The sequence below is a fragment of the Phaenicophaeus curvirostris genome, chromosome 4 (genome assembly GCF_032191515.1).
Source record: "Phaenicophaeus curvirostris isolate KB17595 chromosome 4, BPBGC_Pcur_1.0, whole genome shotgun sequence".
Lineage (NCBI taxonomy): Eukaryota > Metazoa > Chordata > Aves > Cuculiformes > Cuculidae > Phaenicophaeus > Phaenicophaeus curvirostris.
Window position 1 is genome coordinate 44,646,245 of NC_091395.1, and position 11,124 is coordinate 44,657,368.

Sequence of the window (11,124 nt, forward strand, 5' to 3'; positions counted from 1 at the left end):
TTGCTGATATTTTTAACCAGAACTTCGTGTGTTTTACCGGAGTGAACTTTTTGTTTATGGTTGTAGACTGCTGATCGACTTCTGCAGCAGAACAAATCAACAAGGATGCTTACACCCATTTAGTGCAGCGAAGTGTCACTAAGATCCACCACCATGCCTGCAGAAGGGAAAAGTGATATGGAGAGGATTGGCCTCTTCAGTGAAATGAGCTATGTTACCATTGGAGATAAATATGTATCACATTTTATGCGTAAGTACATTTAATATTAATCTCTGTTTTGTGATAGGGACCACTTCTAGTATCTGTCAACTTGCAGAATCACTAATTTTGTTCTTTTTGTTAGAGGGAGCTGCTTTTCTATGCATATTCCTTGGTCAGGTCTGTACTATTAAGACAGGGGTTTGTTAAATTGGAATGAATAAATGGAAGAAAGGAAAAATCCAGCCAAATTGAAAAATATGTATGCGTTATAGACTGCGTTATATTTTTATGCGTTATATTTTAGTGTATTCTTCTTACTATTAATGAGGTGGGAGTAACCACTATTTTCCTGCTTTTATGAAAAACAGTAGTGTATTTTGTGTGCTTTTTCAGGTGGTTTCCTTTCACTGACTATGACATTGTTATTATTTTTAAATTATAGTGTTGCAATTTTTTTTTTCTGTTCTGATCTGAATCCCGTGTGTGAGACTCTCCAGCCTGCCTTTTTAAAGAACGTTCTCCTGTTCTTGTAGTTTGATGGGAAACCTCATGGAGAAAGGTTATTTTTGTCATCATTAAGGTGACAGGGGTTAGCCCTCAGGAGCTGCTTTGAAGTGATAATGCAAACTCATCCTGACTGCTCAGTACTGACATTTCTGCTGTGGTGTTGTTATCAGTGATGAACATGTTCACTAGAATCTGAGCTGAAATGCTTATGCCACACTGAGCTGCTAGGGTGTCTAAACTCAGATGGAAGCACTTAAACTATTTTACCTGGTTTGTAATTAGTGGGGGAGAGAGATGCTCCTCTGAAATATTACGTGTACTATATAAAGAGGCGTTAGCTCAGAACTGTAGTTTGGAGTAACCAGTCTCTTTCCTTTGCCTATAAAGTGAGTACAGGGATTAGAAAACTGCAGCTAGGTGCTGTGAATACTTTCTCCAAGCATGGTCTTTCAGACACAACTATTTACCTGTACGGTTTCCAAGTTAAATGTTCAGTAGTACATTCTTTGAGCCACCCAGATCCAGACCTTATTTTTTCAAAGTAGGCTAAGAGAAGCACTCACATCGAACAGTTCTTTACAGTGCTGCCTTTTTTTTAAAGGCCCTTTTAATGAAGCTGCGAGCAAGAACAGACAGATGTTACCTGGGGGGAGCAAAGCCTTGTCAGCTCTGCAGGCAGGTTATTTTGAGCCTCAGTTTGTGAGGATTTTCGAAGGTGAAGCCTACTCAAACCCTGTTCAGCTAAGGAGACGCCGTAGATTGGCAGAATCAAAGAAAAATTTGGGTAATGCTTTCCTTCCCAGCAATGGAGACAAATGGCCGTAAGTGTTGTGAAAATGTTCTAAATTGACCTCTTTTCTATATGCCCAAGGTGATTTTCACAGATTATTTCATGTAAAACCTGCAATGAGAGCGCCACATGGTTGTTTTCTACAGCGTAGCATTAGTCAGTAGGGAGCAAAGATTCTAGAGCACCCACACATGGAAGGCTGAACACAGGTAGAAATTAGATCCTGTTGCTTGCTCTTAACTACTGCTTTGCTGTAAACAGTGTTCTTACCCTTCAGCTTTTTATTTTCAATGAAAATCATGATGGGAAAAGGGTGTGGATGATTAGCAAATGAATATTTCATTTTAATTTAGGAGGAAATTTGTTGTAACTTGTCAGATACAATATCTTCTCCCTCCCATTTCTGACCCTCCCAAAACAGAGATGCCATATACATTGCATAAACAGAAGGAAAAGGGGCCATTGTCTAGGTGCAACTTTTCCCTCTCACTGTATCATATCCGTTATGTTTTTGCTAGAAAAAATACTAGTTGCCCCACAGGATGATCAGAAGATGTTAGAGAGCAGAGGAATATATGCAGAATATTAAAACAAATGCATCTTTTCTATATGCACAACACTAATTGCATGGTAAAATGACACCGATGCAATTAATATCATATAACTGTTATTATTCCCATGTGAAAAACAGATTGAGCCTGGTTACTCATAACTATACAATCTTGGTTTGTTCTTGTGGCTGCAATAAGAGACAGGAGGATTAAGTCTGTGTACAGAGGCTATTTCTTCCTCTGTCACGGTTGTATTCAGTCATATCTTTCAGCAGCTTTGTTTTTGGAGAGTAACCTCTCATTTGTTTTATACATGTATATATATAGTATTTTAGGATGCAATCTGTAGGATGTTATAGGAACTGTTGGATGTTATAGGAACTTCTTAGCTTTTATTAGGAATGTAAGACATGGTGTGTAGGCTTTCTGTTGGATTTATGTGTGTTATTTCTGATATGATGACAATGTGTAGCCCTGTGTTCCAAACTTTCTTTCAACTACAACTTGACTTGATAGCAACAAAATTATTTATTAGGGTTGAACTGTTGGAAACACCCAGGCATCAATTTCAAATCCATGTCAGTCACTGAGAATTCTGTTCACGTACTTTCTGGGTCCTGAGTCCACCAGTGGGAGTCTTGCTTACAATGAAGACCTGCTAATGGGCTCTCCTCCATGTCCTGTGTCCACAAACGCACTTGTTGGCTGTGGGTGCGGCAGCCCGTGCTCTTATTCTTGTTGCAGAGCTTTTGAATTCTTCTAGACGTGAACTGTAGGACAGGCTCTTATTTGTCTTGATCCTTCAATAAATCTGTCCTGGCAAACTAGTACAAAGCAGAGGCTGGGAAATTGTCTTTTAATGAAATCCTGAAGCAATTCTGGAGAGTGATTATACATTTCTTCTATCCAAAACTGACTCCCATTGTGACTAAGCAGCTAGCGTAGAGCTGTGTTCATTGAGTTGTTATTTTTGGCTGCCTGAATGATAAGCAGTTCTTGGGAATCTTTCCTTTACATTGGAGACACATCTGTTGTTGGATACAAATGGAAAAGTAGTAGAGGTAGTCTTCTGAAGATGGGACCGAAGCCTAGGCCTTGATTTTCTTCATATGTCTGTTTTCTTTTATTTTGTTACTTGCAAATAAAAAGCCTATGATTAGAAGTGATATTTCAAGAAGATTAAATAAAGCACTGAAGAGCTAGGAAACACCAAGATTAAGGCTGCCTGTGCATTGTCAGTTTGCCTATTTTTTTTTCTACCTATGGGTTTATGAAGTCCCTAAATCATGAGGGTAATGAGCAGGCAGGTTAGCGTTCTGTGCAAAGATGACAAATGTTATCTTGGCATCCTACTCCTGTCAATGTACCTTAGTGGCCCTTTAAAGTAGGAACTCATTGAGACACTTCACTCTCTCCCCACAATAACTGCAGACAGCATGGGCAAAGCAGATAACCTCAGCTATCTGGAGGTTGACAGTTCTCATACAGTAGCCCCTGCTGATTGTTTGCTGCTCTGTTTTGGGTTTTGGGGATGTGGGACAGATGGTTGGTTGGTTGTGTTTTTGCAGACCACTGTAGCTGCAGCAAAGGGGGCCTAATTACCATTCAGATATTTCATTAGTTTGTCTCACTCCTTTTCGCCTTTAGTGGCTGTACTTTGACAGCTTGTCAGACACTTGTCAGCAAGTATTGATTTTCAGGTTTTTCTTCAAAAAACAGTCTTTGTGAATTCCTGCAGCTTTTTAGGCAGAATTATTTCTCCTAAATGAGCTGTGCCTCCTTTAGCTTTCCTTGTGTTGCAAGACAGAAAGTCTTCCAGATAAAAACCCTTTCAGCCAAATACCCGAGGTTGCCTGTCATGCTGTTATCACACTAGCACTAACTTTCTGTTCTCTCTGAGCTTGTGAGAAAGATGGGCCTTCTGTCATCAAGTCTATTGAACCTATTCCTCTCAGTCTTTGTGAATCTGTCTTACTAGTGTTACTTCACCCTGTTGGCGCAGAATTAAAGCAACCTCTATTAGGCATATTTATATTTTAAGATACCTTATGATTTCATGTCTGTTGTCATCTTATTTCTTTTTTGTCCAGAACACTGTGCAGGGAATCGCTGTGGTAGTTGTTCTATGGACAGTACATCTGATCAGGTTTGATATTGAATTCTCGAGATGCATATATTATTTGGGTTTTTTGCTTAGCGTTATTTTAGCACACTTGATATGAAAAGCCTGAAATATTTGCAAAAGATTAATGAACGTGTTCATCTGCTATTTTTAGATGTGGACTTGGCACCTATTATGGAACAATAGGAGGTTCGTATCCATACTTCAGTCCACAACTGAAAGCCAAACAAGCATACATTCCTCCTGGAAAGAATTTTTATACTAATCCAGGAAAGAAAGGAACTGGATATGGGTAACTTCACAATATTACTTCTTGCAGAGTGTTTTATTAAACATTTCTTAAGTTTTGAACACCTAAGTAATTAATTGTTTTTTTTACAGCTATGCAAACCTTACCATAGGTGAACAATATCCACATGAACCTGATGAGTATGATCGAGAAAGAATAATTGCAAAGGTAAAAATATTTGTCTTTCTTATGTCTTAGTGTTTTGATTTTTTATTAGAGTTTACCTGAACTTGTTCTCTGGTGTTTCCTTTAGCTTAAAATCACTAATGTTCATCTGTTTTACAAGTGAAGGAAGGAAAACAAATTAATGACTATTGTGCATAAAAAGGATTTAGGTGTTGTTCATTTATTATTTTTCCTTTGAGGCATCTGGCAGTATCCCAGACCAGTTCTACCATTCAGGATTTGACCTTAGTATTTTGTTTAGAGACGTTAAGCTGCAGTGCTTTAATGACCAAACAATGCCTACAGCAAGAACACCAGTGCTTCTATGTTGTTGTCAGAAGAATGGGACCTGATTGTTCTAGATGCTATATATTAAAAAAAAGTTCCCTTTTTTCATATAAGCTCATAAATCTAAGAAAACATATAAGTTTGCTTGCGCTGTAGTTATACCATGTATTTTCATTATATGTAGTGAAGAATGGAAGCATTTTTTGGTCTAAGGTAAGAATCAGATTAGAAGAGAACAATTCAGCTCCCTGCAGGTGAGACAAATTCAGTCAAAACTAAGCATCCAGTGCAGAAAATAAGAACAGAGGAAAAAGCGGAGCAAGATTGTTTCCACTGGATCTGAGAAAAAGGAATTTACTCTGAGACATTAGTATGAATTACCAGGTGCTACTGTATACCTGGCGGTACATTTTATGTTTGTCTTGTAATTGTTCATCATATTTTAACCTATTTTATTTTAATATGGGATTTGAGGAGAATAGTCAGTATTTCCCATTGTACAAAGAATCAATTTCTGGAGAAGCTCGGCTTAGTAAATAAAGCGCTCAGAGTCTGGGAAATGTAGTGGCTAAGTTTCACAAGTCTGAGTGACAGGGACACATGCAGGTGGAATTTTTGAGCGTGCTTGTATACTTAAGACAGAGTTATGAAATGCTGCTAGATGCATCTTAAATGCACAGTGCTTTTCCTGATATTTTCCTTCCATACTTTTGTAGTGATTATTGTGCTTCCTGGTCAGTGAATCTATTTTCCCTTATGCACAGTTGGTATATAAAATACCCCGATTATCACAAAATGAGTAAACAAAGTGAGAATAAATGTTTTCCAAGACTGAATTGAAATGCTTTCCATTTCTCTCTTAGAATAATATAAAGATGCTTATGGTTTTTTCTTTCAAAATACTTGTTTCACAGAAAGCATGGGAGGAACATAAACGGTTGCTTAAAGGAGGGCCTTTCAAGCTAAATTTGTATCCTCAGGAGTATTTTGACAAGAATCCCTATTTTAACGACAAACCTTTGCCACCTGTGAAGAAATCGCCTCCAAAGAAGCCAATTGCAACACCTTTCAAACCAAGTTCTCCTGCTAAAAAGGTGAGTTTGTGTGATAGCTATTGGAGACAAAAAGTATATGCGCTGATATGTCCTGTAAAATAGCTTTGCTTGCAGCACATAAGATAGAAATCAGTGTTTGGTTTTGCTATTAATTTTTTATTTTTCTTAGAAAAGATGTTATTCCATTTACTTCGCTTTCCATTTACAAAGCAATGAAATCTTGTTGACCCAAGAACTGCTAACCAGTTTCAAGTAATCTATAAAGTATTTCTTTTTCAAATCTCCATTCAGAGAGAGACAGCAAGAATGATTACACACATATAATAGTGTTTGGTGTTTGGTGAGGTAGCTGACATTTCTCAGAATGGCAGTCTGTTCAGACAAGGTAGCTGCTAGGAAGTCACCACCTTGTCTGGCTCCCTATCCATCTTCACACCATATATGCTTTCCGCATGTATTTTAATTATATGTACTTGCCAAGCTATTGCATGCTTTTCCTCTCTGCTGTATAAATTCTTATGGGAAAAAAGCTTTGTTGTTGATGGAATTGCTTCCTTCTGCACCTTGCAGGAATGCAGCAGCCTTAGCAGACTGTGGGGTTTAGCTGCACTTGTGGATTGCGAAGAATTAATCGGGTCTCTGCATGTTTTTTAACTAAAAATTGCCATTCTTGTAGTACCAGTGGACATAACATTTCAGGAAAAGCCAATGTTGTATTCAATCCTCTATGTCAGGAAGCATCCTATATGTCAGCAGGTAGAGAGAAAGTCTGGAGAAGACTTTCCCTTGGTTAAGGAAGATCAAGTTAGGGATCATTTAGGAAAACTGGACACCTACAAATCCATAGGCTCTGATGGGATGCACCTACAAGTGCTGAGGGAGCAGGCAGATGTTACTGATAAACAGCTGTCTGTCATTGAAAGGTCATGGAGGAGTGGTGCCTGAGGACTGTAGGATTCACCAAGGCCAAATCATGCTTGACCTATCTGATAGCCTTCTTGAAAGAGTCCAGTGGAAGGTCACAAAGATGATTAGGGGACTGGAGCCTCTCTTATGAGGAAAGCCTTAGAGACCAGGGTCTGTTCAGCCTGGAGGAGAGCAGACTGAGAAGGGACCTTATCAATGCTTATCAAGATCTACAGGGCGGGTGTCAGGAGGATGGGGCCTGGCTCTTTTCAGTGGTGCCCAGCAACAGGAGAAGGGGCAGTGGGCCAAACTGGAACCCACGAAGTTCCATCTAAACATGATTGAAAAAGTCTTTCCTGTGAGGTTGGCAGAGCACTGGAGTAGGCCCAGAGAGGTTGTGGAGCCTCTGCCTTTGGAGATACTCCAGACCTGCCTAGACAGGATCCTTTGAAACCTGTTGTAGGTGAACCTGCTTTAGTAGGGGGTGGGACTAGATGATCTCTCCAGAGGTCCCTTCCAACCCTGACCATTCTGTAGTTGTGTGATGATAATGCCCTGGCCTTGCTGTAGGTAACAATCCATACATCAGTACTGGACATGGAGGTGTACTAGCAAACTAATAGTGACATAGGAATTCCCTTTTTTTGCCACAACATAGCTCATTTTAGTGAGTTATGTTTTTGCATTTTCTGTCCCATTTTTAAGATTCTTTCATCAACATCCAGGATTATGAAAGAACATTGAAAACTAAGAATTCATCAAAATAATGACTGAAAATTTCCTTAAAGTTTCCATTGCAACTTGAAGAAATATGTTTTTATATATATAATACGATGCAGCCTGCTACTCAGTGTTCTTATTTGCTTTTGCATGAAAAATATTGTAATTAACTCAATTGTACTGTAGAGTTGCACTTGGAAAAGTTATTTTTTTTTCAGTCAGGGGGCATGAAAGGAGGCACATTTGATCCTTACCCAGAGTATTCTGTCGGCTCTCATGTAATTAAAAAATCTAAGGCTGTCACATCTCATAAAGAACAACAGATTTTTCGTCCTCCTCCCGGACCAAAAAGCAGACCTGTTACAAGCATAATAACTTTAAATGCCATAAGGTAAGCTTCTCTAATTTGAGTTCATGTTTCATGTATGCTGTCTACCAAAAGTCATTAACATAGCTATTTATTACTGTCTAAAATAAGTGACTAATTGAAGGAATGTATTATTAATGAAAGGCTAAGAAATCTGTAAGAAGCTTGGCTTTCAAAATGTCTTCCTGTTCTCTTCTGTAAATTCAGATTACTTTATAAGGCTCTCTCACAGAGACCTTCAAATCCATGCAATAGAGATATGTTGTGGTATAACCCCAGCTGACTACAAAGCACCACCCAGCCGCTCGTTCACTCCTCTCTGGTGACATGGGGGAGAGAATCGGCAGAATAAAAGTGAGAAAACTCGTTGGTTGAGATATGGACAGTATAATAAGGAAAACAAAAGCTGTGCATGCAAGCAAAGCAAAATCAGGACTTAATTCACTACTTCTCATGGGCAGGCAGGTGTTCAGCTACCTCCAGGAAAGCAGGGCTGCAACACATGGCGTTTACTTGGGAAGACAAACACCATCACTCCAAACACCCCTCTTTTCCTTCTTCTTCCCCCAGCTTTTATTGCTGAATGTGATGTCCTGTGGTATGGAAAATCCCTTTGGTCAGTTCAGGGCAGCTGTTCCAGCCGTGTCCCCTCCCAAGTACTTGTGCATTCTCAGCCTACTCGCTGGTGGAGTGGTGTGAGAAGCAGAAAAGACCTTGATACTGTGTAAGCTCTGCTCAGCAGTAACTAAAACATCCCTGTGTTATCAACACTGTTTTCAGCACAAATCCAAAACACAGCCCCATGAAACTAACTCTACACCAGCCCAAACCAGCACAAGATGTCACTGAGAAATGATTTTTTAAAAATTATTTTCTGATTTGATAAATGTAAAAAGACCAAGAATGCTCCTGTTAAAAACAAGATCTATTTCTGTTTTCTCTTATGTTGATGGAATAAAATTGGCTCCCTCTGTTGGCAAACATCATATTAGGCAGCCTAAGCCTGTGCAGTTTTTGAAACTGGCACTCCAATTGGATTCCTGACTACAAACGTTTCCCTGTACAATGTTAGAAGAGATTTTTAGTACACAGTGTTTGTATGTAGGTAGAAAAGCACATAATTCTTTACTTTTTATCTTTCTAAACTATAATTCAAGTAATTCAAGAAGAAAATAAAAACTATTCTTTAGAGTTATATCTAGAAATCACTTTCAAATGCAGTCCTCTGAAACTGCATGTAGAACAGTTAAGCATGTTCTTTTGCATATTCCATGAGTAACATTAAATGTTTTAAAAATACTTGATGAAAATTTGAAAACCTGTCTTAGAGGAATCTGCTTCCCATTTGTCATTTTTCTTGTACATAACTTCATATGTGAAGTCTTAAGAAATACATCTCCCTTATTCACCCATTGCTGTTCTATTTACTTTATTTGACCACATACCAGTGTTTGCATCATCGCTTTGTAAGTTGCAGGGGTAGGCTTCTTATCAGTGTAATTATTTGTCTTATTCTTCCGTCAACAGAATAAAAAATCATGTTCACAAATGAAATGTTTTTATTGAGAAAAAAACCTAATTGTATGTGAAGTAGGTTTCAAAACCCTATGGGTGGGACTGACTGTGATCACTGAAGTGTCGCTGTGTACTCACAGATACAGTAATGAGGGACACGTTCAAAATACTGGTAAAGAAAAATTCACATATCCAACAGAAAATTCCACAGAGAGAAATTAAAACCAGTATTTAAAATTCTCCACTACACTTTCCCTCCCAAGAATTTTAAAGAATATATTTTTTTTTTTGTTCATTATTCCTAGGTTTAATAGCATGAGAATTGTGAACTGAATTCATTATAGTATGAAGCTCATTGCTTATAGATTTTAAGAAATGTGGCAAGATGTTTTACAAATCATCTGCTTCCCCACTGAATTACAGTTCTTTGTGTACTTTCCAGTGCAAAGCTTATCTGATGCTATTTGGACCAATTATTCTCTAACTGGATTTGCTGGTGTAGATTCTTGCTCTCATGCAGAGCTCTATTGATGTAAATTTGACTTCACAATGGTTCAAGTCTAATTCCAGCACTGGGTGTACCACAGTTGTTCGTTTTTTTCAAAAACTCTTGTAATTTGTACAGCAATGTTCTACAAAAATCTCATAAGATTCTCTTCATTTACATTTCAGATCATTAAATGTAAAGAACTACAAGACTGCACAGCTGACATCTCATTAGGTACGAAAGGTGAAATGAAGGATATGCTCTGTAGACTCTGTAGACTGTTAAAGCAAATAAAATGTGAAAAGTGGAATGCAAATATACAGGGCAATCAAATCTCTTGAATTCTTGAGAATATAATCTTTTGTTTCTCAATATAAAGCTATAACCAATAATGTAAGATCATTTATTTACTAAGTCCAAGGTTGTATTTTTATATCAATTTTCATCTTCTTGCTTAAGTGGACCTTTGAAATGTACTTTTAGAAAAAAGGACTTTCTCATGAGTAATTGGGGTTGCAAATTGATGCTGGATTGCAGTGGAAGAAAGTGCGTATCAATCCATATCAAGTGAGTGTCAGTGTATGTAGCAATAAAGTTAGTCAGATGTTGCCCACAGTGAAACTAAGGTCATTGTTTCCTTTTAGCAGAATGGCAACTTGTACTTCATTTCCACTATAATTTTGTGTAAGAACTGTCTTAAAAATAGGTAATTTTTAGTTTTGATGATCTTCTCAAAATGAGCAATATTAAGCCTTGTTCAAAATCAGACCATAAACAGGCTGTTATGAAGGGAGGAGTCATCCCTGTAGACCGGCATGTTTTTACTGCTTTTCCTCAATTTCCTGACAACGTAAATGTTGCTGTTGTGACCCAGCCCCAACAAACCTGCTCAGAAGGATGGGAAGCTGGGGTAGGTTAGTTTTTTATGTCTGCATGAGAGTCCGAAGTGACGACAAATCATTCCAGGGGTCTACTCAAGATTCAGATCTCTACTCTGAACACAGCCAAAGTTGCAGCTCTTTGCTTTGAACTCAGTCGAAGTTACAAAGATTGACAAGAAGAATTTGGATACAACCAAATTCACTCAGAAGCGCCCAGGAAAAAAAAAAGTGAGATAGAATAAGAAAAGAATAAGGCAGAGAGAGAGAAAGAATAGAAGT

General features: G+C 38.2%; 1 protein-coding gene across 1 annotated transcript; it reads left to right on the forward strand.

The window, feature by feature from the left end:
• Positions 1-42: 42 nt before the first annotated feature.
• On the forward strand, positions 43-10,712 carry CFAP96 (cilia and flagella associated protein 96). Its single transcript, XM_069854885.1, has 7 exons — positions 43-250; positions 1,311-1,530; positions 4,327-4,464; positions 4,554-4,629; positions 5,829-6,008; positions 7,814-7,986; positions 10,150-10,712. The coding sequence occupies exons 1-7, from the start codon at positions 154-156 to the stop codon at positions 10,196-10,198; spliced, it is 933 nt and encodes a 310-aa protein (XP_069710986.1). The 5' UTR covers positions 43-153; the 3' UTR covers positions 10,199-10,712.
• Positions 10,713-11,124: the final 412 nt, after the last annotated feature.

Excerpts from the sequence above, each read along its gene's own strand:
- CFAP96 (XM_069854885.1), top strand. The coding sequence starts at position 154 with ATGCCTGCAGAAGGGAAAAGTGATATGGAGAGGATTGGCCTCTTCAGT. Across the intron at positions 251-1,310 it reads ATATGTATCACATTTTATGC|GCCCTTTTAATGAAGCTGCG; the intron begins GTAAGTACATTT and ends TTTTTTTTAAAG. Across the intron at positions 4,630-5,828 it reads GAGAAAGAATAATTGCAAAG|AAAGCATGGGAGGAACATAA; the intron begins GTAAAAATATTT and ends CTTGTTTCACAG.